The sequence below is a fragment of the Phalacrocorax carbo genome, chromosome 18 (assembly GCF_963921805.1).
Source record: "Phalacrocorax carbo chromosome 18, bPhaCar2.1, whole genome shotgun sequence".
In the NCBI taxonomy this organism is placed as follows: Eukaryota; Metazoa; Chordata; class Aves; order Suliformes; family Phalacrocoracidae; genus Phalacrocorax; species Phalacrocorax carbo.
In genome coordinates, this window is record NC_087530.1 from 12,838,390 (window position 1) to 12,864,670 (window position 26,281).

The 26,281-nt window shown below is 60.3% G+C and overlaps 1 protein-coding gene across 1 annotated transcript; it reads left to right on the plus strand.

Annotated features, from left to right (window-relative positions):
* The first annotated feature begins 998 nt into the window (after positions 1-998).
* Positions 999-26,275, plus strand: NPDC1 (neural proliferation, differentiation and control 1). The gene is made up of 9 exons (XM_064468634.1): positions 999-1,160; positions 15,575-15,718; positions 21,916-22,023; positions 22,165-22,344; positions 22,471-22,537; positions 22,980-23,064; positions 23,220-23,299; positions 23,399-23,495; positions 24,476-26,275. The coding sequence occupies exons 1-9, from the start codon at positions 1,067-1,069 to the stop codon at positions 24,551-24,553; spliced, it is 933 nt and encodes a 310-aa protein (XP_064324704.1). The 5' UTR covers positions 999-1,066; the 3' UTR covers positions 24,554-26,275.
* The last annotated feature ends 6 nt before the right edge of the window (positions 26,276-26,281 follow it).

Below are 26,281 nucleotides of genomic sequence, written 5' to 3' on the forward strand. Positions count from 1 at the left end.
TGGGGTGTCCTGGGGCATTCCCAGGACAGCTGGGTGTGGAGGCATGTCTCCACCGAGCACCCACTGTCCTGCAGCCAGCTGGGACATCTGTGCTTTGAGGAGGACCCAAGGGTTGGAAAACAAACCCTACGGACATGAGCCTAACCCAGGGTATGTGAAGAGGGTTCGGAAGGGAGCTCACCCGGCTGGGCCTGGGGGATGTAGCTGTGACTGGGAAGGGAGGGGGTGCTTTGGCTGCGCGTGGCTCTGTCCAAGGCTGGTGGCTGCAGCTGAGGTCTGGCAAACACATCGCTCACAGTCCGGTGCCACAGCTGCCTGGCAGACAGGGACCTGACACCTCCTGCCATCAGCCTGAGCATCGCCCCAGCAGCAACCTGACCCCCATGCAGGATTTCCCAGCCCCTTGTCCCCAGATCATGCCACTCCAGGCAGACTAGAGCAGCAACCGGGTCCCAACATCCACCAGCTTCCACTGACCTCTCTTCCTGGAGCTGGGCAGAAACAGCATCTCTGCTGCCCCATGCTTCTCGCCTCTGTACATGCAGGTTGCATTTCTGGTTACCAGATTAATGTTATCTGTCCCACCTGGCCATGCAGACACATCACCACACAAGACAGTGATACTGCCAAGCGAATGAATCCCAGAGCGGCTATCCCATGTTCACGTTTTGGAAAACACTCGCGCTTAAAGGAGGGTGGCTTGTGGGGGCAGGATAAGCCCGGTTTAGGTGGCCTTACTGCTGGCCTTGATGCTTGCCAAGAGACACGGCGCCCCAGCACCACAGCCCCCCACCCCGCAATCTGGCCTCAGCAGGGACGTGGACATCACCCACCAGTGCCTTCTAAGGGATTTCCCCCCCCGCCAAGCCCACTGGGGCGTGCGTGGGGAGGTGGGCTGAGATGATGGGGGGACCGTTTGAGGGATGCTGCAGGAGGGGCGGGGCTCGGCGGGGCGGGGCGGAGGGGCGGGGCCATCGGACCCCACCCCTCGCCCCGGCCCCGCCCCGGCGCTCCCGCCACCGCCCGCAGCCGCCGCGGCCCCCACGCCCGCCCGCGTCGGTGGAGGATGGTGGCGGCCCGGGGCGCTGCCGCCCGCCGCGGAGCGCTGCTGCTGCTGCTCGCTGCCCTCGGGGTCTGCCGCCCGCGCCTCGCCCGTGCCGGTGAGTGCGTCTCCGTGTATCCCCCCGTGTCTGTGTGTCCTCCTTCCGCCACGGAGCAAGGCGGATGCTCGCGTCCCCTTCCCGAGGGACCCGCGTGGCCCCTCCCACGGCGAACCCGGTGCGGTTGGCACCCATCCCCACCCCCACGAGGGCTCAGCATCCGTGGGTGTTCAGTCTCCCAGCCCCCTGGGAGAGGGCAGCGGGTCCCTCCCCGCACCGCGGCTCCCGCGGCCACCCTCCCCCGCAGCGTCTGGGGGGGGTGCGGGGAGCTGCCGTGGGTTAGGGGCCGCGCAGCATCCTTCCGCGGGCAGCGCGGTCCGCACATCCCCGCGGCCTGAAAGCAAGGTGGGAAACGGCCCGTGGGCTCCCCCAGCGCAGCCCCACAGGGTTTCCCCCACCCCAGCCGGCTCCCAGCCAGGCCCGCGGCGCTCCCGGGGCGCAGGGCTGGTCCCCGGCAGCGGCTTGGGGTGGCAGCAGGTACCCACAGATACGGGGGCTGATGCTGGACAGGGAGAGAGGAGAGAGCATGGACTTGTGGGAGCGGCCCTACACTGTGGCCCTCATGAAGCGCCTTTATTGGGGGAATAAAATAAAATAATAAATTGAATAAAAACCCAAACAGAACAAAAACCAAACCAAAAACAAACACACAAACTAACAAGATCCAAATCAAACAAAAAAAAAAACCCGAATAAGACTGCTGTGGTGACCGAGCCATCTTACAGAGCTGCTGGGAGGCTGGGCCAGGCCCAGAGCACCCCGTTTGCTCACCTGCCCAGAGTTGCTCCCTCGAGGGGAGCAGCAGCAGCAGTGTGCCAAGGGGCTGAATCAATGACGGAGGTGCATTTCTCTCTCCCGGGGCAGAAAAAGTGCATGGCTTTCATTTCCCTCCCAGCAGCACTGCCTTTGGCCTTCTTTTTGTTTTCTTAAGGGTTGTTTAGGGTTTGGTTTTGGTTGGTTTGGGGTTTTTTTTTTTAGTTTTGGGGTCTAGGTGAGTGCATTTCCCTTCCCAGCAGGTCTGGCCCTGGTTGTGCACTGTGTTCACTCGCTCTGTGCCCACTGCTGGGGTGTGTGGGGCTGCAATGGGCATAAACACCACCCTGCCAAAAACCCCAACCAGCCTCAAGTGTTGTTGCCTGCAGCAAAACCCGGGGGCTGCCCACCTTTGCCCACGTCGGTTGGTCCTACCTGCAGGGAGGTGCAGTGTCCCTGCCTGCAGGACGATATGTCTCTGGGCAGGTGCTTTCCGCCTCGCTGGCCGCAGGAGCTGGGGAGTGCCTCCTTGATCCCAGCATTGTTTGCGGATCTGATATTGTTCTCCCTGCTCTGGCTCGCCAGAGGGGCGGACACCAGGCAGGCAACCTGCCATCAGCTGATCCTAGAGGTCCTTTCCAACCTTTATGATTCTATGACAGTGCGGCCTCACCATGCTCCTGCCTGCTCTATGGGAGGGCAAGGAGGTGAAGGGTTTTTTTAATCTCCCAGCAGTTCAAAATATCCAGGTCTTTCCATGCTGGGGGGCTGAATGCAGAGGTGGGGATGCTCCTGTGCTCTCCCTCTTCTCTTGTGTCGAGGCCAGGGTGGCCCGTCTAGGGGTGCTGGTGACACAAGCTGTGGTGGGAGGAAGGAGATCCAGGTGGCTCTGATGCAGCCGCCAGTGATCTAACATAATCTCTGCTGCCTACAGATTTAAGGGGTTGGGGTGGGATAAGCTGGCCTGGCAGTGGCCAGGGAGGGAGGGACCCCTCGAGGGGCTGCTCAGGGTGGCTGTGTCTGTGGGCTGTCATGGGGGGGAGATAGCAGAGTTTCCCCTTCCCTTCCCCTCCCTTCTCAGCCCTGGGGGGCTGCCAGAGATGGAGCAAGTGCGAGGGGCCTTGCTTCACCAGCAGCAGCCCACCCCAGCAGCTGGGTTATTGCACTCTCAGCACAAGTGGGGTCGGGATGGATGGCTCAACCTCTTTCCCCCCAAGAGAAGGTTTCTTTGCAATGCTTCCAATCACGTTGTCGTACTGCCTGAAAATGCCGACAGCAGCATCCCACTGCCGGGAGGTCGGGTTTGTGCAGCGAAAAGACTGTGGCAGTGGGGAGCTCTGGGTTGGTTTCTCCTGGGTATGGCTGGGATAGCTGGGGTGCCTGGAGGAGCATCCACAGGATGGCTGGGCAGGGAAAGGAGTTGCTGTCCTGTCCTCACAGCCTTCCTCCCTGAGCATGGCGGGGCAAGGGAAATGTTGGCTGTTTCTTTCTGTTTTATAATTTCACTTCCTGGGCAGAAGGGGCAGAGCTTGGCTTTCTCTGGGGACAGCTGCACAGTGAAGGCAGCAGGGCCAGAGACAGCTCCCGCTCCGGGGTGTGCTGGTGAAGCTGGCTCCTGGCAAGGAGAGAGTTGGGATAGAAGTTCCCAGACTTCCATACCCACGTCCTCCTGCCTCTGCAGCTTCAGCAAAACTTTGTAAAACAGGGAGTGGCATCTCCTCCTCCCCGCCTTCATCTGCCAGTGCTGCAACACAGAGGCCCCTGCAATAGATGGCCATCTTCTGGGATGCAGGGGCACATGGCACGGTGACATTCTTACCCTGCCAAGGGACAGATCCGAGCTGGAGGAAGGGCAGCCCCTGGCTTTGGAGGGGGGTGCAGCCTGTGTTTTAGTTTTGGTTGGTGCTCCTTAGTTTTTTCCGCATGTGTCTCTATCCAGTGCACCCAGTTTCAGGCAGAAACTCTTCGTCACCTGTTTACTGAACTGCATTTCCTGGAGCATTAGTGAGAGTCAGACTTCTCACCCCTTCTTGAGTAATTAGTTGCCAAATTTAATCTATTATTATTACTATTATTATAAACAAAAAAAAAAGATTTTCCAAATGGGATGACAAGCAAGAACCTCTTTTTTTAATAACCCTGAAAAACCTGGCCCTGCTGCTGCAGCCAGTGTGCTTTGCATCAGAAACACCTGGAGAAGCTGTTCAGCAAAAAACTAGTGGTCCTTTTCTAGTTCAAGTGACCCATTTGGCCACGTGTGAACTGCTGGCTCCTCGTGCCACTCAGGGATGCGGGTGAGAGCACAGCAGTGCTGATAGGGGTTGCCCCAGCTTTGTGGTGGCACAGGGACTTCTCAAGGTCCAGAGCTGGGGACGGCAAGGCAGGAGCCATCCCCTATGAAGTCCTCATGCTCAGCCTGTGGTGGGATTATCCATCTCTTGGATTTTAATTTGCCTGCTTTGCAATCACCATGCTGGGGTAGAAGCCATGGCGGTGTTGGGGCACAGGGGGTGTCCCCCCAGGAATGTCATCCTGAATGCTGAAGCTGGGGCAGCTCCAAGCCCCCCTTGGGAGCATCGCAGCAGTGCCTGGTGCTGTGCCTGTGGCACTGGCAAGGGACCGACTGCCCTACCAAGACTCCCAGGGCTCTGCCCGGTGGGTAAGCAGGGGGTGGTCTCTGAGCCCCCCAACATTGCACAGGTCAGTCTGCAGAAAGCAGATATTTCCAGCCCCAGCTTTTGCTCGAGATGCAGAGAAGGTCATCTGTGTCCCCATGGTAGCGGTGGGCAATGGTCCCGCTCAGGGACATGCCGAACCCCCTTCGAACATCCCTTCGAGCCTGCCCGCAGCTGCACATCGGGATGTCCTCTGCCACGCCGGTGCAGACTGTTTCCCACGTAGCAGCTGGGGTGCTGCTCCCCCAGGAGCTGCACATTGCTTCCAAGTTTAATTTTTTGTGTGACTTTATTCTTGGAGATAATGTTCCCCCCACGTTCTCTGGGGTTACATTTGCTCAGCTGGCTCCCACCATGAGAAATGAGCCCTCGTGGGTAGGTGAGGAGTGGAGGAAGCTGGGGATGTGGTGCATGGGCATCTCATGGGGCTCCGCGTGTTGGTACCTGTGCCAGGGACCTGGGCAGGGCTCCTTCCACAGGCATGGGGAGGGGTAATGGATGGAAAGAGGCCCCTGATCTCCGTGATCCCAGTTCCCAATGTGGTCACTGTCAAGGAAGAGTTTACGGTTTATGGAAGAGACATGGTAAATGTCCCTTCTCTCCTTTCACTGCAGCTTGGGGACCCACAAACCCATGTGTGCCCACCCCGTGGGTGCCAGTGCACGGAGACCTGGCGCTCAGGGTGGGGAGATCACGGTCCTGGAGCCTGGGAGATCCACAATTTCCCTGGCAGCCCCAGGTGCAGACTTGGGCTCCGCAGGCAGTCTTGAGCGTCTGGAGTGGAACCCTGGACTAACCCCGGGACTCTGCTGCCTAGAGAGGGCTCCCTGGGGCTGCCATGGCCCCGCAGAGCCACCCCCCTCCCTAGGGACCTCTCGCTCCCCAGGGGTGCCTGGGCCCTTCCTGCAGCACGAAGGGGAAGATGAATCCAGGACATTTGCCTGAAAAGGCTCTTCTGGGCCACGGGGGTATTAAGGGAGGTAATCGGTTTAGCTCTGCTGCGTGCGATACGGGGGGGCATTGGGGGCGGAAGGGGTTATGTGGATGCTGGGGACAGGAGGGGTGACAGTGTGATAGGGGCACAGGGGACAGGGAGCTTGACGATGCTGGGGACTAGAGGGGTAATGGGGATGTTGGGGATAGGAGGGGTAACGGTGTGTCAGGGGTGATGGGGATAGGAGGGGTCACAGGGTAGCCAGTGTGCTGGGGACAGGAGGGGTGATGGGAGGTGCTGGCAACAAAAGGGGTGATGGGGATATTGTGGGTAGGAGGGGTTATGGGGTGATGGGGGTGCCAGGGGCAGGAGGGGTGGCCTCTCCCCAGTCACAAGGCAGTGGGTCCCTGGGCACTGGGGACAGGAGCTGCCATCAGTCCCATCCCTGCGTTAATCCCATAAACATGATGCCCTCATGCTTTGTCCCCACAGGGTGCTCTGAGCCTGGTCTCCTGGGTCCCCCTTGCAGGCTGCCCCCCAGAGCCCCAGGGCACAGCCCCAGCACTGCTTATAGTGCCAGGGCATCTCCCTCCCATGTCTGGGTTTTACCGACCACCGCTGTCATAGGGGTGAGCAGAGCACCGAATGGCGGTAGCAGGCCTGTAATTAGCTGCTTCATGAGCTAACAATAATTGCAACGGGAAGAAACTGGCCATTAAGTGCCTGGAGAGCACTTTGAATTGGAGGAAGGAAGAGCAGCCGGAGCAGGTCCCCGTCTCTGCCTCTTCCTGTCCCAGAGCACTGCAGGACCATGGTCTGGCAGCTGCCCGCCCTGACCAGTGCACCCAGTGGTGTGTTGCTGAGGTCTCTGCTGCACAGACAGATAGGGGCAAAGCCTTTGCGGGAGGGAGGCTTGCTCTGTGGTGTGGGGGACCCATTGCTTCAGGTGGGTGACATGAGAGGTGACATGTCAGCTGGCATGCTCATGTGGACCCTGGCTTGTCGTGGCACAGGGGTCCCCCAGGTTCCTGGCCCCTGTTCCCTTCCTATACAAAGGAGGTGGCGATAGAGGTAGAGAGCAAAAGGTGGGGAAGGTGCTGCTCTCGATGTGCACCTGTAGCACCCATGGGTGCTGCCTGGGTTGAGTTGGGGGTCAGCAGAGGAACATTCCTCGGGAGCCTGTGGCTCTTGCATGTGGGAGGAGCAGCTCTGCCTCCGGGAGCTCATCATCTCACGTCTGTCGGGGATTATTTCCCAGCTGCCTGCTAAACCAGGAGAGAGGGTGGCCCCGGTAAGCTGCCGGTAACATGACCCATCCTGCAGTTGTAATTCTTGGCTTTCTGACTGGAAAGGAAAGGGTTTCCCCAAGCCACAGGGGATAAAACCCAAAATAAATCTCCAGGTCCAGCTGTTTTGGCACTGTCTGCAGCCCTTTTCCAGGAGCCCTGGGATGCTGCATTCACAAGTGTTCCTGAGATGCAGCTGTGCATCCCATGGGCGCACAGAAAACGGGCTCTCTCTGCCCCAGCAGGACACAAGGTCCTGCACGTCTTTATCACTGATGGTGTCTGAGTCAGTGTGGGCGCAGGCTGGGGAGGGTGGGGTGATGTGGCCCCTGCTTTTCTGCCTATCTCTCACTTTGCATGTCCACCGGGCTGCAGACTGCCCGCCTGGGGGTCCCCACTCACAAGCTGTTGGGAAGCTGTAGGAGTCAGTCCTTATAGCCCCTGGGACCTGCTGATTAGTGACTGTGTCCCCAAACCCCCCATCTCAGGGCGACCAGCTGGTGGGAACGCTGAGGCCAGTGTTGGGCACAGGTCAGATGGTGAGGGTAGGACAGACAGACTCCCTACCCCAAGCAAAGCTGCCTGTGCTGCTGCCGCTGCCTCCGAGCTGCCCGAGGGTGTTTAATCAGCAAAATCATCCTAGCGCGTCTTTACCAAAGGCTGCAAAATGTCTCACGGCAGTGAGGTGTGGGAGGGCTTTGGCTTTGCCAAAGAGCAGCTGGCCCTGGTGGGTGCAGCAGTGCTTCATCGGAGAGCTGCTGCTCCGGGGTTTTATTTCCAGCCCGGCAATGGGAGCGTGCGGCTGCTCGTAGATGACTGAGTTGTGACAGCACAGCCATGCTGGCCCGTGGCCTGGCAGCTCTTTGGGTGCTCAGCTGGGAGAGGTGAGCTCGTGTCTTTCACCTCCCAGCCAGCAGTGATGGGTCTGCAGAGAGAGCTTGCCCATGGCTGTGGCTCTGCAGCAGCTCACTGGGCAGGTGCATGCCCTGGCAGACTGGGCTCTGTGGCTGCTGCTCTGCTGATCGGTTGGTGCCCATCCAGTGCCAGGAAGAGAGAGCTAGACCCGAGACCTTCCCTCGAGGCTGCTCAGGGCGTCAGGTGGGTCCGTGCTTGGAGCAGAGCTGTAAAACCCCCTGCCCTGCAGGGCACAGCCTGCTCCGGTGCAGGCACGGTGGTGGTGCCAGGGCTGCCCATCCCCTGCAATGCCAGCACAGCAAGGGTCCAGCACTGTGCTGTGCTGCCCATCAGAGCATCCCAGAGCACCATGGGGAAGCAAGGAGGGGTCCCCCTCACCGGTGAGGCCACTGTGCTGCACATCTGGCATTAGCACACCGTGCTCGCATGGGGCCGGCCCCGCTAGCACCCTTGCAACGGCACCCTACGCCTTGGCCCTGACCACTGGCTATTTCACCTGTCACATTGTGCTAAACCTCAGAGCCTAGCCAGTAAAAGAGGAATTTAAAAAAACCTGTCCTGGCAAGCCGTGGACAGGTACAAAGCCAGCTGATATTTGCTTGGGCAAAACCAGATAAACAGGACTGCAAGTGGGTGGTTCAAGCTGCAAAGAACAGCAAGGTGCTTTTTGGCATAGGGTGGCACTGGGGGCAGCCTGGGGTCCCTGGTATGGGTGGGCGCACACACAACCGAGCCAGGGCCAGCAATGCAGAGCCAGCAGCAGTCCTGAGCAGGCAGAACCAGGAAAATGGCATATGGGATCTGGTTTTTCTTTTTTCTTTTTTTTTTTTTTTTTTTAATTCTTCTCTTCTGAATATCTGAGGCAAAGCACTTGGGGCTGGAGACAGCCCTGGTGCTGCAGGATCACCCTGGCACAGTGGGGGATGCAGCATATCACCCTGCCAGAGGCAACACAGCCTCTGTGGGGCTGGAGCTGCCCTGAGCAGGTGGAAGGGGGCAGCGTGCTGAGGCCAGAGCTGCCAGCACCCAGGGATGGCTGGGCTGGGGAACTGGGGGAGTCTTGCTCGGCTTGGTGCCCCCCTCACCTTCCACAGGCAAAGGGGCTGCATCCTCTGCTGCCTCCTGGCTCTGCCTGGTCCCTGTTGGAGTCTGGAGCTGTGGTTTGTCAGAGCCGTTTCCAACCATCCAGGTGCCATTTCCCCTTCCCGCACCACCCATCGCTCCAGCAACTCTTACCCTGGCATGCCGCGCAGGTTGCCAGGGTGGGGAACAGGGATTTTTCTGGCCAGTTAACGGGTGTGAGTAGCAATGACACAAAATTCTGCTCCATCGGCCTGGCAGAGGGAGGCTGCCAGGGGCTTCCCCTTTCCCCAGCCCTGAGTTGAGGAGCAGCTTGAGGTTTTGGGGTGCTTGTAGATGAGGTCTGCTTTAGAGCAGGGACAGGCTCTGTGGTAACCCCCCAGTGGTTATGGGGCGGGGGAGTGAAGTGTTTGGGGTTGCCAAGGGTTTGGTATCCCCATACCTCTGGGGAAGCCTGGCTCAGCCCCTCCTGGCCCTCTCTTTCCCCCTTGGCATCGAACCTGCAGGGGGACAAGGGTCTGGGAGCCCATCATGATGGCCTCAGGGCTGCAGCAGTCAGCTGCCCTCCGCGTGGCTCCCGTCCACTCTGCCACGCAGCCCCACTGCCTCCACAGGCCCCTGCCCACCCCGCGCTTCCTCTGTCTCTTCCCCAGCACTGGGTGCACACTGTGCTCCTGCACCGCCTGTACACTGGGGTCCAGTGCAGGCAGCCCTCCCCGCAGCGCCTGCAGGGGCTGGTGGCTCAGAAGCAGCTAGCAGTGGCATTCCAGCTGGGTGACTGCTTGTGGTGGCATTTTCCGTCGTTCCTGGGTGGGGATGCAGCCAACAAGACCATCCCCTCAGTGGGAACGCGGTGCAGCTGAGGTATTTGCTGCACAGGCAGGGCAGGCAGGGGGGATGCTGCCAGGGAGTCCCTGCAGGGACACCCTGACCCCAGCTTGAGGGGATACGCCTGTCACCCAGCCTATGGCACAGGGCTGCTGGCACTGTCCCTTGGCCATGACGTAAGCTGTGTTGGGACCATCTCTGCTGGCATGCTTTATCAGCTGGGCCAGAACTTGGTGGCTGCCTGGCTGAACCAGAAAATCTGGAAGCTGGGACATGAGTCCCAGGTGGCCTCAGGGACAGGAAGCCTGGTGGCACATGGCCTTTGCCTGGACAAACATGCCGAAGGAAAAAGCAAACAAGCACTTTGAGCCACAGAGTGCTCTCTGGTGGGCTGGCACACACACGCCAGTGCCGCCGCAGGAGGGTGTGGCGGGGGGCCCGGCTGCGTGGATGTGCCGTGTTCTCTGTCCCCCGGAGCAGCACGACATGGCCAGCACCCCCCTGCCCCCAGTTTGCTGGGATCAGTGTTTGCAGAGAGCCCCTCTCTGCTGCCTCCCCAGCACGGGAGGGGTCTCCGTCTGCTGCATTTTCGGGGGCAGGAGCACGGCGGTGACGTGAGCAGCTGCAGGCAATGGCAGGGCTCCCGCGGGGGCTGCTGGAGCGGTGGCAGAGCCGCGCTGGCAGAGCTGGGATGGCCAGGGCCGTGGTGCCAGCAGCTGTGCCCGGGGAGGGGGGATCACTCCTGGGCGTGCGGCCATGCCTGAAGCGTGGCTCCCTGCTTTCAGGTGCAAGAAGCTGCAGGGCAGGGGTGATGCAGCCGGGTTGGGGAGCCTGGCAGGACTCAAGGCTGCCAGCACGGCATCAGTGCTGGTGTCAGTGTGTGTCACCCATGGTCAGTGTGTGCAGTGGGAGCAGTGCCAGGGCTGGGGCACCAGCCCGGGCAACCCCAAGCATCCAGCCTGGCTCTTGCCCTATTATTGTGGCTGCTGGCAGACAAGGCTGTGGCCACCCAGCTGACTCAGGGGCCAGTGTCCCTGGGCATATGTGGAGTGGTGCTGGGGCTTTCGGGGGCGTCAGCACCCCCATCCTCCAGCCTGCTGCTGGGCAGAAGCATCTGCCCCTGCCCTGGGGATGGCTGCGGGCTTGAGGGAAGCGAGGGTGAGGGCTGGGGTGTGGTGCGGGGCAGCATGCCTGCCTGCCGGCCTGCCCACCCAGGGCTGGCTCCAGCCCTTCAGAACCAGGAGCAATTTGCAGAGCCAGGAGGAAAGCCCCAGATGGTGCCAGCTCACAGCGGAAGCACTGGGAGGGCAGGCAGCTTGCAGGCAGGTCCCACAGCAGGTCCCACGTCACTTGGCCGGAGGAGGAGGTGGAGGAGGAGTGACCTTGAAGTGGAGCTGGCACACACCCGCTGCTGTGGGGCCTGGAATGCCGCCGCTGCTGGCAAACTGCCATGCCTTCGGCTATAGTCGCCCCTCCAGCTGCAGCCATGTGCCAGCCTACAGAGGCTCGACATGGGAGCGGAGACCTGCACCCCTGTTTCCTGGGCACCCAGATACCCCCCCATGCCTGGTGTGGCCCCGTGCCTTTACTGCTGTGCAGAGCCAGACACCGGCAGCCCCGGGACAGGCTGCTCCCAGCAGGCAGGCGCGAGCTCCGAGCCCGCTCATCCGCTGCGGCTGATGCCCAGCAGGCTCTGCCAGCTCATGCTACTGGCACCAGGGCTCCATCAGCCAGGAGGGCAGGCGTTGGTGGTGCCGGCGCACAGAGCATAAGCACTTGGACCAGTGCTCAGCACTAATTAATTATCCTCTTACATTAACTTTTATCTCCGTATCTGTGGCAGTGACACAGCGGGGGCAGTTCCTGCCTTCCTGACTACTCAGAAATCCTCCCTGGTGTTATTGTTGGGGTTCTTTTCACCTGTGTGTTTCAGCACGAGTGTCAAAAGAACCGCTTCACCCAGGGCCATGACTGTCAGCAGCTCCATGTCCTACCATGGCAAGATGCTGACAGACCCTATGGCATTTGGAGGGGTGCAGCAGGCACCCCCTGTTGCGGGCATTCTGCTCGCCTGGGGGCCCACCCTGAGTGCCTGGCATGGTTCTCCCCAGGGTGGGTCCTTGGGGCCAGGGGTGTTGTGCTGAGCTTCCACCCCTGGATGACCTGCCTTGGGGCACGTGCATGTGTGTGCACACCTCAGAGCTTGCATGCCAGCTGTTCCTGCTCCTGCACATCCCAGGCTCATGCTCACCATTTGTCTTTGTGTGCTGTCTGCACGGTGCCACTCGCCCACTGGCCTTGGGCTCAGCTCCTGTCTGCATTTCTGCCCGCAGGGAGCCTCCTCCAGCACAAGCAGCTTGTCCCAGCCCAAAGCCTGGTTTAATGGGATACCCCTGGTTGTGCTGGGCTGGGCTTGCTGCCCACCTGCATGGGAGGGTTGTGCCATGGGAGCTGCAGTGACAGCAGTTGGATGGAGCATTCCACCCCCTCCACATACCCATGGCACATCTGGGCAGCAGTGGCTTCAGACTCCATGTTATTGCATGCTCCTTTTGCTTCACCTTACAGGCAGGTCTGTGCTGCCCCGCCATGCCCCTGTTCCCAGGGACCAGCCTCCCCATCCTACCCACGGCCAGACCATCCCTCCTTCCCCAGCAGCCAGTGGGGCTGGCCATGCTGGCATGCACTGATGCCAAGTAGGGGGCATGGTTGGGGTCGGGGGGAATCCCAAATTCTCCCAGACTCAACAGCAGCTCCACAAGAGCAGAGGCAAGACTGGGGGGCTGCAGCCTGCAAGCTGGAACTGGTGCAGGTGGGCAGTATGGCCACGGCACGGCCATGGGTGGGAACAGGGCCCACATGCTGTGCCAGCACCAGCACTCACCTTGGTGTGGGTACTTGGGAGGGGGCACATGACCAGGCTGCTGTGCCAGGGCTGGGGAAGCCAAGGGGTGATGGGGAGGGTCAGGTACATCCCAAAATGGCAGCTGGACCCTACTGGCTGCCTGCTGGAACACTAGGCAGGGTGGCACCAGCCACTCTGGACATGTGCAGGTGTTTAGGGTTGGGGCAGGGAGGGCCAGCAAGGGCGGGTGGGTGGTCCTCTTGGTGGGAGATGTCCCCATGGCTCCTGAGTGCTGGCACAGGGAGCACCCAGTCCCTGGCACCTGATGTGGAGGCACCTGCTCTCATCAGCCCAACCAGAGAGCAGCAAAGCCTCTACAGAACCCCTCACTCTGCAGGGTGCCCATGCAGTGATATCTGCTCGCTAACCACCAATTGATTACACATGGGGAGCTTAATTAGATCAGTGCCTGCCTGTCTCACTCCTACTCATAGCCTGTGACAGCTGGGCAAGCACAGCTCGTTCCTCAAACAGAGATAACAACCTTTTATATATTCCAGGCTGGGGTTTATTTAACCAGTTGCTTGGCACTGGCTCGGGGCTGGCCCCCACCTCACCCCTTTCACTGCCCCATGGTGGCTCCGAGGGTCCCGCTGGATTCTCATGGTGCTGGGCGGCTCCAAGTGCCAGGTGACCTACGCTGAGGTGGCTTCCTCCTGCCAGCGAAGAGCTTCTGGCAGCACCTGTTTTGGGGAGATGTGTTTGCCTGGGTCCATGGCACAGGTGGGGGGTCTGGAGACCCCCAGTGCCCCACAGGGATGTGGCATGTCCTCACCCCTGGGGCTGCACAGTGCCAAAACCTCCTCCTGCCCTTGAGCAGCTGTGTGTTTTGGCTGTTTTGTGAATTTTAAACAGAAGCGGCCTTGAGAGCCAGCCCAGGGCAGGTGAAGCAGGCAGCCGAGTCCAATTTCTGTGCTTAAATGGCCAGTTAGTTTCCCATTAAGCATTAACTGTCCCCCAGCCACCTGGCTGAGCCCTGTACTGTCCCCAGGGAACAAACCCTCTGCCCTCCACCCCAAGTGAATCCCTTTCAGGCTGTTGTACACAGCGTGGGGTTCACCAACCCTAATTGCAGCTGCTGAGGAAACCCCGCTGGCAAGAGAAACCTCTGCAGGAAAGGCAGCTCTCCCCTTTGGCACAGTCAACTGGAGGGTGATGAATGTGATGCCCCATGGGATGCAGTGGGGAGAGGTCTGGGTGCAGTCTGGGGGCCATTAGTAGCGGTTCCACCCTCCGGTGAGCACTTTAATGGTGAAATAGAGCTGTGCAAAGGGGGATTTGTTGTGGGTGGCATCCCACATGTGTTGCTTTGGGGTGACATCCAGCTCGGCATCTGCGCCCTGGCTGGAGGAGCAGAGCTGCCACAGTGGCCCTGGAGCTTCATGTCCTGGTGGCTCCATCCTGCACTGGGACACTCCCCTGTGCTGTGCTTAGGCACGGCAGCACTGCCCCCCTCACTCCTGGTGTGCTGCAGGGTTGGGGATGCTTGGGAAAGCCTCCAAAGTTGGGGTACCCTTCTCATGGGGTGCTTGGTGCCATGCTGTGCTGGGACTGTCCCCGGTGCTGCCATCCCCCGGGGCGTGGGGATGGGCAGATGACAGGCACTTTGCCCACAGTGTCAGCGTGGGAGTGTGGGATGGTGCTGGGAGCTGGCGCCTGCTGTGACTCATCGCCAGGCTGGGGGCAGCCAGGCCTGGCTCTGCGCCCGGTGAGAGACCTGTGGTGGTGCTCTCCCGTGTGCTGCTGCCTGCAGGAAAGGTGTGGGCATGGCCACGCATGGCAAGGGGAAGAGCAGGGCTGGGGCAGCTGTGTGCACCCCCACCCAGCTGTGCATGCCCCCCATTCAGCTGTGCACCCTCCCCATCTGGCTGTGCCCACCCCAGGACGTGGGCGCATTGAGCAGTACCAGGCTCTGCACTGCCACCAGCTCCTAAGGGAGGGACATCTGTGCTCATGCCATGGCAGTGCCAGCAGTGTCACCATCCTTGGCAGCATCTCCTCCTGCTGTCACTGAAAGCCAGGACCCCAGAGTGTCCCAACAGCTCCACGCCGCAAAGTGAGACCTGTGCGCTGGCCCTGTGTGTCACTGTCCGGCTGGTCGCTGTTCCTCTCTCCCTCTCCACACGTGGTTTGCCACCATCACCCGGTCTCAGGATTTGGCTTTGTGTAGGACCCAGGGACTTTGTGTCTGCCCAGGAGGTCCCGCTGGTTTGAGGCAGGCTGGGGAAGGCTGCTCCTGGTCGTGCAGGCTGCCATGATGTCACAAGTGTGTTGGGCCTGGATGAGGTCAGAGCGTGGGGGGCTCGTGCCTGTTCCCAGGTACCAGAGAGGTCCCTGGATCTGACATGGAAACGAGATGCCCCGTAAAGCCACAAGGGAGGTTTGGGCATGGTACATCACCAGGGGAGGGCTGGGTGCCACTGTATCTCCCTGTCACAATACCAAAGGGATGGAAACCAAAGCTGCTGCTGCCTCTGATGGCCTGTTGCAGCTGTGCTGAGGCTTTACGGGAGGATTGGTTTGGGGTTTTGTTTGTTTGACCGCATGAGCATCAGTTTGTTTTGGTTGGATTTCAGCTGCCAGCCTGCTCGGCCACTGCCTGTGTGGTGCATGCAGGCGCTGGAGACCCTCATCGCCTCCAGCTCCGCAGGACTCAGGGTGTCCTGCAGCACCCTGGGACATAGGCATCCCATGGAACAGTGGTACCCTGGGGCTTGTGGTCCTGTGCGAGAGGACGGGCACTGCCTGCTTTTTCCTGCAGGCAGCAAACAGCCTTGTGCAGGTCATAAAATTGTAGAATATCTTGAGCTGGAAAGGTCATATAAAGATCATCAAGTCCAACTTCCAGGTCATTAGAACCCATACTCATTTGCAGTCAATAATGACTTTATGAAGGCAAAGAAGGGCTGAGGGGCGGCTCCAGTGAAGCACATCCGTACCCATGAGCTGCAGGGGAGCTGCCCAGGGTGGCTTTATCCCACGCCAAGCAGCCATGGACCTGTCTCCTTCTCCTGACCTATTTTCTCCCATCCCCACAGCAGCGTCCTGTCCCCGGAGCCTTGACTGTGCCCTGCAGCGTCGGGAGTTCTGCCCACCAGGGTCAGGCGCCTGTGGCCCTTGCCTACGCACCTTCCAGGAGGACGACCGTGGGCGATGTATCCAGAAGCAGCTCTCACCCAGTGGTAGGTGCACCCACTCTGCAGCAGCCCCTTCTGCAACCCCCTGCCCTGCCCTGCCTGCAAACCTGCCCTGCACTTCTGCAGCTCCAGGAGGTACCCATGCTTCAGGGCAGCCCCCCACCCCAGCAGCACCCCTGCTCCCCATCCTCTAGCTTCTTCTCTCTGTGGCAGCCATATGCCTTTGAGGACAGCAGCTCTGCTCCCTCTCTCCCCACGCCCTGTCTCGATGCAGTTGTGGCACGGCTTCGGGGCTGGTGGGGAGCATGTTGACCCAACCCCTCTTCCTTGTGCATCCTCCTGCAGCTGTGCCAGTGACCACGTGTGCCGCTGGGCCCTGCCAGCACACAGGGGTACCCAGGAGCCCAGGGGCAGAAGGCAGCCCGGATGGCTGCAAGGGCACTCCAGGGTCTGCCTGGCTGCTCTGGGGTGGGGGCTTTCCGGAGTAGGGGATGTGGCTGCACAGAGCCCCAGGCTTTGCAGGAGCAGGGTAGTTGCTTTCACAGGTTGTGACTTGGGCAGACCCGTGGCTGAGGCAAATGGGAGCCCGTGGCCTCACCTGTCCCAGGGCTAAGCCATGCCAGTACTTGGGATTTCAATACCTGGTTCCCATTAGTTTGAGACGTTGGGCTGTGGTTTGGTGCTGCCATCTCCTCCTCTGGTGATGGCCAGCATCCATGCCAGGAGGGCTGGACTCAGCAGCGCCGAGTAGGACCCCTGCCTGGCTGTGCATGAGGGCACCAAGGGCTGCACCGCGTGTTATTCCCTCACTCCTTTCTCAAGGGAGCTGTGGGGCTGTGGCAGCCTGGGTGGCTGCACTGTGCCAGTGGACAGAGAGATGGGCAGAGCATCCCTGGGGAGCAGCAGCCCATGGTCACCCACGCCTGCACAGGGCTCTCCCATCCACTGCTGCAGTGCATGGAGGGTGCTCCAGGTGCAGCCACAGCACCTGCACCCTGGCTTGACCACACAGACGGTTCTGGGAGCTGGGCACGCGCATTTTTTAGGGTGACCCTCAACTCTTCATGCAGCTTGGAAAGCTGCAGGCAGAGCTGTTTCTGTGCCCCCCACCTTGTGGTTTTTCTTCCAGATTCAATGAGCAGAAGAATTAAGACTAAAATTTGGCTCCACCCAATTATTTTTCCTTTAACTGAAGTGGAGTGGTCTCTGTGTGTGGAAGGAGCCGGGACCCAGCCATGACCTCACACACTGCCCCCGTGTGGGTTTCGCTGGGGACTGCTTGGGTGGGGGCTCCCAAGCACCTCTGAACCTCCTTCATGCCTGCTGCAAAGACCATCAACCAGCATCTTCCTCCAGCCTGCCCTTCTCTGCCTGCTTTTCACTTCCACTGCCCCCAAAATCCTCTTGCTAAAGGGGGGGTTGGTTTTTTTCCAGCGGGCAAAGCCCATGGTCCCTCCTGGAGCCCAGCTCCTGCCTGCGGTGGGCACTCCGCAGCATTGCCTGGCCCTGGTGTGGGGCTGAGCTGGTGCTCGCCAGGCAGCACCCCCGCCGGCACAGCCCTTTGCCCCCACCCCAAGGCCTGGGGAGCTCTGGAAAACACGCAGAGTGGCTCGTCCCACGCTGGGCGGTCTGGGCCAGGAGGACAAGTTCACTAGACCGTGGCAGGACCCAGAGAGACAGCTCCCCCCTGCACCCAAGCTGCTGCCTGCATGGAGGGGTCCTCTGGGTTTTTGAGGGGTTTGCTTTGCGTTCTGATTCCTGTGTCTTGAGCACACCAGAGGTCCTGCCGGGGTGCCGCAGGAGTGCCCTTTCTCTGTGGGTCAGCCCACGACTTGCAGCAGGTGGGCACATGGGGGATGGCAGAGCCCATCGTGCCCTTCATGCCATCAGCCTCCTGGCAGGAGGATCACCCCTTAAATCAGAGGAGAGATCCCCAAAGCAGGGCCCGGGATCTGTGCAAGCCTTTGGCTCTCGGGCAGAGGGGCCAGGCTGCACTGAAATGGGAGCGATGGCTGAGGGGGACGAGAGCAGGGATGGCACAGGATTGGGTCCAGGCTTGGTGCTTGGCAGCAAGCAGGGGTCCAATGTGCAGATGACCCCTGCCACAGGCACCACATCCATGGGTACTGAACAGCTTTAACAGTTATTGGTGGTTTATTTTTTACTGTGAAGTCTTGGGAGTAAATTCCCCTTTCAGAAGGGCTGCACATGCACTGGCATCTCCATGGCAACCCCGCTCCTTGCAGACTTCTGCAGGGAGACCCAGGCACGGTAGCATCCTTGCCTGGCTTCAGCAGAGAGGTGTGGGACCGCTGTAGCATCCTCTGCTGGCTTCTCTGGGACTGTGGTAGTGTCCTCTCGCAGCTTTGTCGGGGAGATGCGGAACTTCTGTAGCATCCTCTGGGAGGATGCTGGGAGAATGGAGAGCATGCCAGGGTCTCTCCCAGCCCTGTCCTCTTGTCTCAAGCAAGCCTTCTGGCAGCAAAAGTGTGGGTACAGGGGAAAAAAGAAAAAGGGGGATCCCCTCCCAAATCCTCTATTTCAGCATGCAGGGGAGCAGTAGCATCCTGAGGATGCCCAGCTCCTTTTGTCAGAGAGGCCCTGATATTTTTCCATGGGTGCTTTTGCATCCTGCCTGTACCTTGGTCTGGCAACAGTACCCAGCTGCCCAGTGCAACTGGGGGAGCCTGCGAGAATGCAGAGGAGGTGTGATAGCTGCATTCTGGGGGGGAATGCAGTGCAAATGGGGGGACTGCCACGGCTCAAGGATGCTTGGTAGCCCCTTTAAAGGGTTAGGCATCCTTGAGCTGCTTGTGACTGCTGGTGAAGCTGATCCCGGGATCCCAGCTGCCCCCGCATTCGCCACCATGCCATCCCCATGGTTGGTTGCAGGTCCTGGCAGAATCGTGGGCAGCAGCTGGGGCTCCTCTCCTCCAGCGTACCCATGCAGACAGGCAGGCACCAAGAGCAGCTTTCTGGGGTCTCGGGAGGGTGATGCACGTGAGTGGCATATTCCTGCCATTGGTGACGGTGTACATGGATGTCTTGGCATACCCAACACAGCACCAGCACAGAGGTGAGATGGGATGCGTGGGACCTCATGATGCAGTGCATCCTGCAGTTACTTCAGTCAGGTGGGCAGCCAGCTGCCTGTATGTCACTGGTGCTGCCTGCACAGGGGTCCGAGCCCCCAAAATGCTGCCAGCACCACATACTATATGCCATTTGAATGTGCTGTGATGAGTTTGCATGATGTGGTTTGGGCTGGTGGATCCCATCCCTGCTCAACTCCACTGGCACAGACCTGGGGCTGAGCCCCGCTTTGGGAAGATGGGGAAAAGGGGATCCCAGTTTGTGGACCTGGGCGTTTCCCCCTCCCCATTTGCTCTGCTGCCCGCAGCCAGGAAAGTATCAGCCATCCTGATGCAGGACTATAGAAATAAATGGATTTGTAGTAATTGTGTGCCCTCCTGTGGAGACTGTCAACATCTCTTCTGGCCGGGAAGAAGCCACACATGTTCCTTCTTGATCCCTGCTGTCCCCAAACCCCTCATGGTAACTGGTGAGACCGCTGTATGTGTTCCACGGTTGAGCCCTGGAGACCCTGGGGAGAGAAAAGTCCCAAGGAGGGGCAGGGCGGGGAGAGCAGCTGGGTGGGATGCTGTGTGCCAGCCTGGCCGTGCCCTTCCTGCTGCAGGCAGATGGTGGCACCTACCATGAGAGGGCACCCGTTCCCTCCGCAAGCACGCCGTGCTCCCTGCGTACTCCCTGTGTGTCCTTTGCGTTGCCCTGCACGCCGCCTGTGCATCCCGTGTGCCCTGGTCGTACCCTGCATTCACCCTCCGTGCCATGTGCATACCCTGTGCGCACCCTCCGCGTCCTGTGTACGCCCTGTGCCTGCCCAGCATGCCTAACTCGCTGCAGCAGGGCTGGGGAGGCCCCTGGAAGGCCCTCATCCCTCCTCCTCTTGCAGCAAAAGCAGCCCCTGGGCAGCTGGGCAGGAATCAGGGTCAGCCCCGGCCCCCTGTTCCCTGGGGAGCAGCCCTGGGCCAGCATTTCACCGCAGCGTCTCACCCACCTGCAGTGCCTGGCAGGAACCACCCGCCAGTGACAGGCTGCTTCTGCCCTGCAAACATTGTGGGGTGGCAAGGGAAATCTCAGCTGCCGAACAAAACGGGTGTGGGGATTTTGAGCTGCCAAAAGGGAACGCGGTGATAAAGCTGGTTCATGCAGGTGAGCGGCATGATCCAGGCACAGCTGGCAATGCCAGAAACCACAAATGGCACAGCTGCCTAGGTTTTGCGTGTGCCGCTTCGCACAGCAGGAGGCTCAGAGTGACCTGGGAACTGCTTTTGCTGGTTTTCCAGCTTTTTTTTTCCCCCAGTCATGCCATGTTCATACTGCTGAAGTGTCAGCTGTTGGAGCTGTGTCTACGCAAGGCCAAGGACCGTCAGGGCAGGGCTGGACCATGCCACCCCAATGGTGGCAGCACCAATGCAGCCCATTTTCCCCAGGCCTGATGGTGACACACGTGGCCATGGGCAGGATTGTCCCCTAGGTCCCCCGGGAATGGGGACAAGCCTTTCCCTGAGTGCAGTGGGGAGCAAGAGCCAGGCTGTCCCGATCCCAGGCACAGGACTGTCCCCGTGAGGCACCAGGCTGTCACCTCCTGGCCACAGGGCTGTCCCCACAGGGCACAGGGCTGTCATGCTTGGTCCCATGCCAGCTCCCCTGCCCATTGGGAGAGCCTGTACCCATGACGGCTCCTTGGCACCACGGCTGATGGCACAGCCCCAAACCTGGCACTGCATGGCCACAGCACTGCTTTGCAAATCACTTTGGGCATGGGAATAACAGGGTGCAAAGGAGCTCTGGCTCCTGCCAGGGATGAGAGGCTGAGGGGTGCTTTGGGGAGCCAGGGGACACAGGGGGCAGTGGCCCTTCATGCACTTGCCTAAAGCAAGAGTGTCCCCCTTTTAAACTGTTTTTTGGCTCATGTGGCTCTGAGTCATAGAGCGGCTGAATGGCCTCTGTGCCCAGCTCTGGAGGGAACTGGGGTTTATTTCCAAATACTGGGAGTGAGGACAGATTCCAGAGGAGCTGTAATTGTTATAAACTTGAATTATCCAGGAACCAAGCTGCTGGTACCACCTCGCCTTTGTATGTCTTGATTTACCCTCCAGGGCTTCCTGCTGGGAACAGCCTGAATACGACAGAGATGGGGCAGAGGGAGCAGGGATGGGGACAGGGACATCTCCTGCCTTTGAAGTTGAGTTTAATCCTGTTAAAAGCAGAGTGGTAAGCATCAGAGCTTGACTCTGCTCAGTGAGCCTGAGGACAGCAACTCGACTCCTGCTCTGTACTCTCACCCCTTGGGTGGGTACCCCAAGCCCGGGGTGGGGGTCCTGCTTGTGCCCCACATCACAGGGTAGATGGTCTTTTGTGGGTCCCCGACATACACCATACGAGGACATGGGCTGGGGCAGCCAGCCATGAAATGCCCTTGAGGATATATGATAGTCCTCCCTGCATGGAGCACTCCAACCCCCTCCCCAAAGGGGCCACATCCTGCCGAGTGCTGGGCAGAAACTGGCCCCTCAGCTGGAGCGAGGTTTCCCACCAACTCCTGGACAGTCCCAGATGAGCCCTGCTCTGGGATGGCTCCAGCCCCTGGGGCATACAGGGCAATTTGGGGTGAAAAAACCAGTGTTCAGGTGTCCCCTGCCTGCTCTTGAAATGGACCCACTGCCTGCAGCAGATCTGTGATTTGCCCTGCCAGAGCTGCCCCTCACACCCCGCAGCACCAGGGCAGCTGTGGGGTGTCTCTCCTAGTCCAGCTCGTGTCCCTCCTCGCTCAGGGCCATTGTATGGCCCTGGGTGCAGGGACACAGGGCAGGTCCTGAGCAGCGGGTGCTGGCAGCCTGCCTGCTCCTACAGGGCTCTGCAGGACCCACTGGTTCTGGCATGCGAGCAGCTGCAGCCACTGCTGCTCCTGCAGCCTTCAACATCTGCAGGGTGAGAAACATCCCAAAAGCAGCAAGGACAGGTGCGGATCCCAGGTCTCAGCTTTGGGACCACCGGTGTGCCAGAAGGCTGCATCCAAGTGGGCTTGGACTCCAAACCACCCGCATTTGCTTGTGCTGGGACGTGAGCCCCTTCTCAGGGGGATGCTGGGTCCGTCCCTGGGGCTGGGCATGCAGCCACATCCCAAGGTGCCTGTCTCACACTCTCTCTCGGCGCAGGGCGGACGTCCGTTCCCAGCTTGGAGGAAGAAATTGATTTTCTGGCAGACGTGCTGGCCAGGCAAGAGGCTCCTCACCCCCACCAGCTGCGGGATGGCAAGCCCAGGAGTAAGTGTCTGTCCCTCACTTCCACCACTCTCTGCAGCAGTGCTGCAGACCCTGCGGCAGCCAGACCCTGCACCCCAGGCTGGTTTGCCCTCCAGAGCTGCCCGGGTGCAGCTCAGCTCACGGCTATGCCTTCTCCCGCAGCCACCCTGGTCCCTGGCAGTGGCAGACAGCGCATGGCCAGTGGGCTGAGAGAGGGGCTTCTGCAGCGGGGTCCCGCCAGCAGCAAGGCAGCTGCCACCCTCCCCACCTCCACTACCTCCACGGTCCAGAAGTACCCGGTGGAGGCATCCCCCATCCCTTCAAATGACGATGTGGTGCTTGGTGAGACCCTGGGGACAGGCAGCTCACGGGAAGGGGTTTCATGTCCTTGCTGGGGAAGCGTGAGCTGGTGGCACCATGCTGCCACGCTCACCCACTGTCCCTCTGTGTCCTGCTCCACTTCTGCAGGGCTGATTGTGGTGTGCACAGTGGCTGGGATCTCGGCACTGATCGTGGCTGCAGTCTGCTGGTGCAGGTGAGACGGGGGCTGCTGGGGCCAGCCAGCCCCTCAGTGTCCTCATGCCCACAGGAGCTTGTTCCTGTGCTTCCTGGGCGTGTGGGGGGTTTGGAGGAGAGGCAATAGCTGTTCTTGCCAGTCCACCTGCAGGTAGTGTCTGCCAGTCAGGGCTGGAGGACAGTGGTGGGACATCCCCATGCCAGGCACAGGCTCCTGAGAGCTGGTGGCACCTGGTTTGGGCATTGCTGTGGTGCTGGGTGTTGTCAGCCGCAGCATGTCGGTGCCTCATGCCCAGGCCTCATGGGATGGAGGTGGCTGCACGTGGGGGTGGCACTCGTCGCGGGTGCCATCACAGGGAACAGGGATGTGGGTGGGAGCACTGAGCTCCCCTGGGTTCGCTGGCTCCCGTATGGAGTCATCCAGTCCAGTGTCCCCTGCTGACTGCTCTCTTCCCTGGCAGGCTGCAGAAGGAGGTCAGGCTGGCACAGAAAGCAGACTACGCGGCACAGCGAGCAGCCAGCCCCTTACCCTATGACAAGATCTCGGTAAGGTGCCCTCAACCCTCCTTGCAGGGTTTTTGGTGCAGGGGTCGTGCTGGTGCTGTGCTTGAGGGGCTTCTGACATGGTAGGGGACACCCACCAGCCAGGCTGGGTGCTCTCTGGAGCCCGGCCTCCATGCCTGTCCTTGCTCTCTCCACAGCCTGGGGACAAGACACTGGCTCAGAGTGCCCAGATGTACCACTACCAGCACCAAAAGCAGCAGATGCTCTCCATGGAGAAGTAAGCAGACCTGGTCTCTGATCGATGCCCTGCTATTAACCGGGGTGCTGTTAGTCATCCCTTTGGGCTTCATCCCCTCTCTGCATCCTCTCCCCCCAGGCATAAAGAGGAGCCCAAGCTGCCGGACTCAGCGTCATCTGACGAGGAGAACGAGGATGGAGACTTCACCGTGTACGAGTGCCCTGGGCTGGCTCCGGTACGGCGGGTGCAGGGCATCTGGGAGGGAACCTGTGCGTGCGGGGTAGGATCCAACACATGCTTGGGATATGCAGTTCCTCACAAGGAGCCTTTTAAACACGTCCTTCATCAAACCCTGAGATAGGCCAACCCCTCTGCTTGGTTGGACCACCGCCATGTGCCTTGGCCAGGTCCCACTGGAGCCGTCCATTGCGCAGGAGTGGGTGCCCTGGTATGGGTGCTGCAGCATGGGGCCATTCGCTGGGGAGCACTGCCCCATGGCCCCAGGAGTGGAGAGCTGGAGTGGCCCTTGGCAGACCCAACCGGCCACCGCTGTGGTGCCAAGGACACGGCCACCTTAGGCTTTTGGGCACCAGGACAGGGGAACTCATCCTGGTACCTCCCCAGCACCTGGGCCAGGGACCTGTGGCCCCTCAAACCCGGGGGGGGCGGGGACGGGGGGGACGACACACAACACGACACTTTCTTGGCTGTCAGGGGACCCTGGGGAAGGGCAGCTCCTAACAGTCCTGGGTACAAAGAGCACAAAGAGACCCAAAAAGAGCTTTTCACATGGTAATGGTTGCGGAGCCTGACCATCAGGGCCTAGATTAAGGGTCATCATTAGGTCTTTACAGGCCCATTAAAGGGCACTTCATGGCAGGCGGGCAGTCTGGGCAAGGAACCCCATTCCTGCCAGCCAGGCTGAGGGTCCTCTCCTGGGGTCCCCAGCCAGGCTGTGGGGTCCCATCCCATCTGGGACCATGGGTTTTATATGCCATCATCCCCTCCCAGCATCCCTGGCTGCTCCTGGTGGGGAGGCAGCACCTTTCTAGGGGTGACAGCGGAGACCTGGTGTGTGTCACCCCAGCCCAGCCCACGAGGTCCCCCATCCTCTACCCTCCTTGCTGTGCTGGGGTTCAGGGCAGCTCAACCCCCAGCCGGTTTTTGACCTCCTGCCTTTTCCTTCCCCCCATCCTGCTCCCTCCACTACTGCAGACCGGAGAAATGGAAGTGAGGAACCCGCTGTTTGACGACTCCTCCTTACACCCCTCGAACCCCAAGTCGCACCAGTAACACCCCTCCTCTCCTCTGCCCAAGCTCGCTACGGACTGTATGCCCAACGCCAAAACCCGGCGGGGTGGCCACACCGGAGGGGCACCCGCAGCCGGGCAAAGGGGCGCGGACCCCACTCTGCCAGACTGTTTGATGCCTGCCCAATAAACACCCACTAACAGCTACGGGAGGGGGGAATCGCCCCATTTCCAGCATTCTTGTCCTCTTTGCTGCTCTGATCGCGTCCCTGCCTTGCCCTTCGCTCACTGCTCTCGGGGACACAGCAGTCCTGTGGGGCGGGTGGCCACTGCCTTGGCACAGAAACGGGGCTGGGGGAGGGGGGGAATGCAGCGCTGCCTCTTTGCATTTGGCTTTGAGAAGAGGGCTGCTGCCGTGGCTGTAGCTGGGCTGATGCAACAGCAGCTGGGAAAGGACTGAAGAGGGGGTTGCAGAGCAGGAGAGGGGCCAGGGCGTCCGAGCATGCTCATGTCTGCAGGGAAAGGCATCAGGGCTGCCCAGAGCCCCTTTGCCAGGGATGGAGACTTCACACAGAGTGGGTGGCATTGCTAAAGGCTCTGGTGCCTGGTCTGTCCCCTCGTCCCCAGCCTGGGCAGCCCCTGGTAGTAGGGTCCTGCTCCAGGAACCAAGAGCAGGAGCAGGCTTGGGCAGGCACTGGCATCGCTCCCAGGATACATCTTCAGATGCTGCTCTGTGCCATGCCCAGCCGGAACCAGAGGCTCTGCCCTGGCCCCTGCACTGGCTCCATCCCCTTCTAAGGGTGCTGGTCCTCTGAGGCCCTGGGGCGCAGACAGTCCTGGTGCAGCCGTGGCCTCTGACACCATGCCGGACTATGCAGGCAGAGGATTTCCTTGTGGCAGCCCTGGGTGCTGGCTGGGCTCTCACCCCAGGCCTCCATGGGGTGAATGCTCAGAAGAGGCTCAGTGTTTTGGTCTTAAGCCTGTGTGGCCAAGGGGGAGGAAGGAGCAAGACTAGTGGGGTCTCAGATGCCTGGGTGGAGTAGCCGAGGCACGGTGGCTTTGCTGTGCTGCTTCTCTGCCCCATGGAGTCCATGCCCTTTGCAGCATCCCTGTGGAGCCTGGCCCGGCGCTCTCCCCAGGCATCCCTCTGTGGCAGGGGACAGTCTCTGCCTCTCCATCCCAGGCATCCCCTGGGCTGCAGAGACCCCCTGCACCCCTCTACTGCCCGTATCTGCATCCGGGCTCACCAGCCCCCACCGACAAGTCCTTGCTCGGAGCCCAGCACTCTTCCCCAAAGCCTCCCTGGTGCATTGGCTGTGACCCCTCCTGCATAAGGCCCAGGACAAGTTTTGGGTTGCTTTTCACAGATGTGGCTTCATGTCCAGACCCTGCCGTGGACTGTCACAGCCACAGGTAACCTGTTGCATGCAGGTGGTGTCTAGCCATGGGGGTGACTTCTTGCACATGGGTGGCCTCCTGCATGCACAGGAGCTGTTGCATGCACAGGAGCCGTTGCACGCTCAGAAGCCGTTGCACGTGCAGGCAGGCACGGGCAGGGCAGGCAGCAGCGGCAGTGCCCTGTGCTGTTGAGCGGTGGTGGTGTGGGAACATCCCCAGCGGGGCTGCTGGCAGAGACTGTCACTGCACAGATCCTTTCCCCGCACCCTGCTCCCTTTCCCATGGGCTGCTGCCCTTCTCTCCGTGCCCTTCGTTGTTGTATGTAGTTCTTTTAAAATGAGATTTTATTAAACGACCATGTTTGAGACCCATG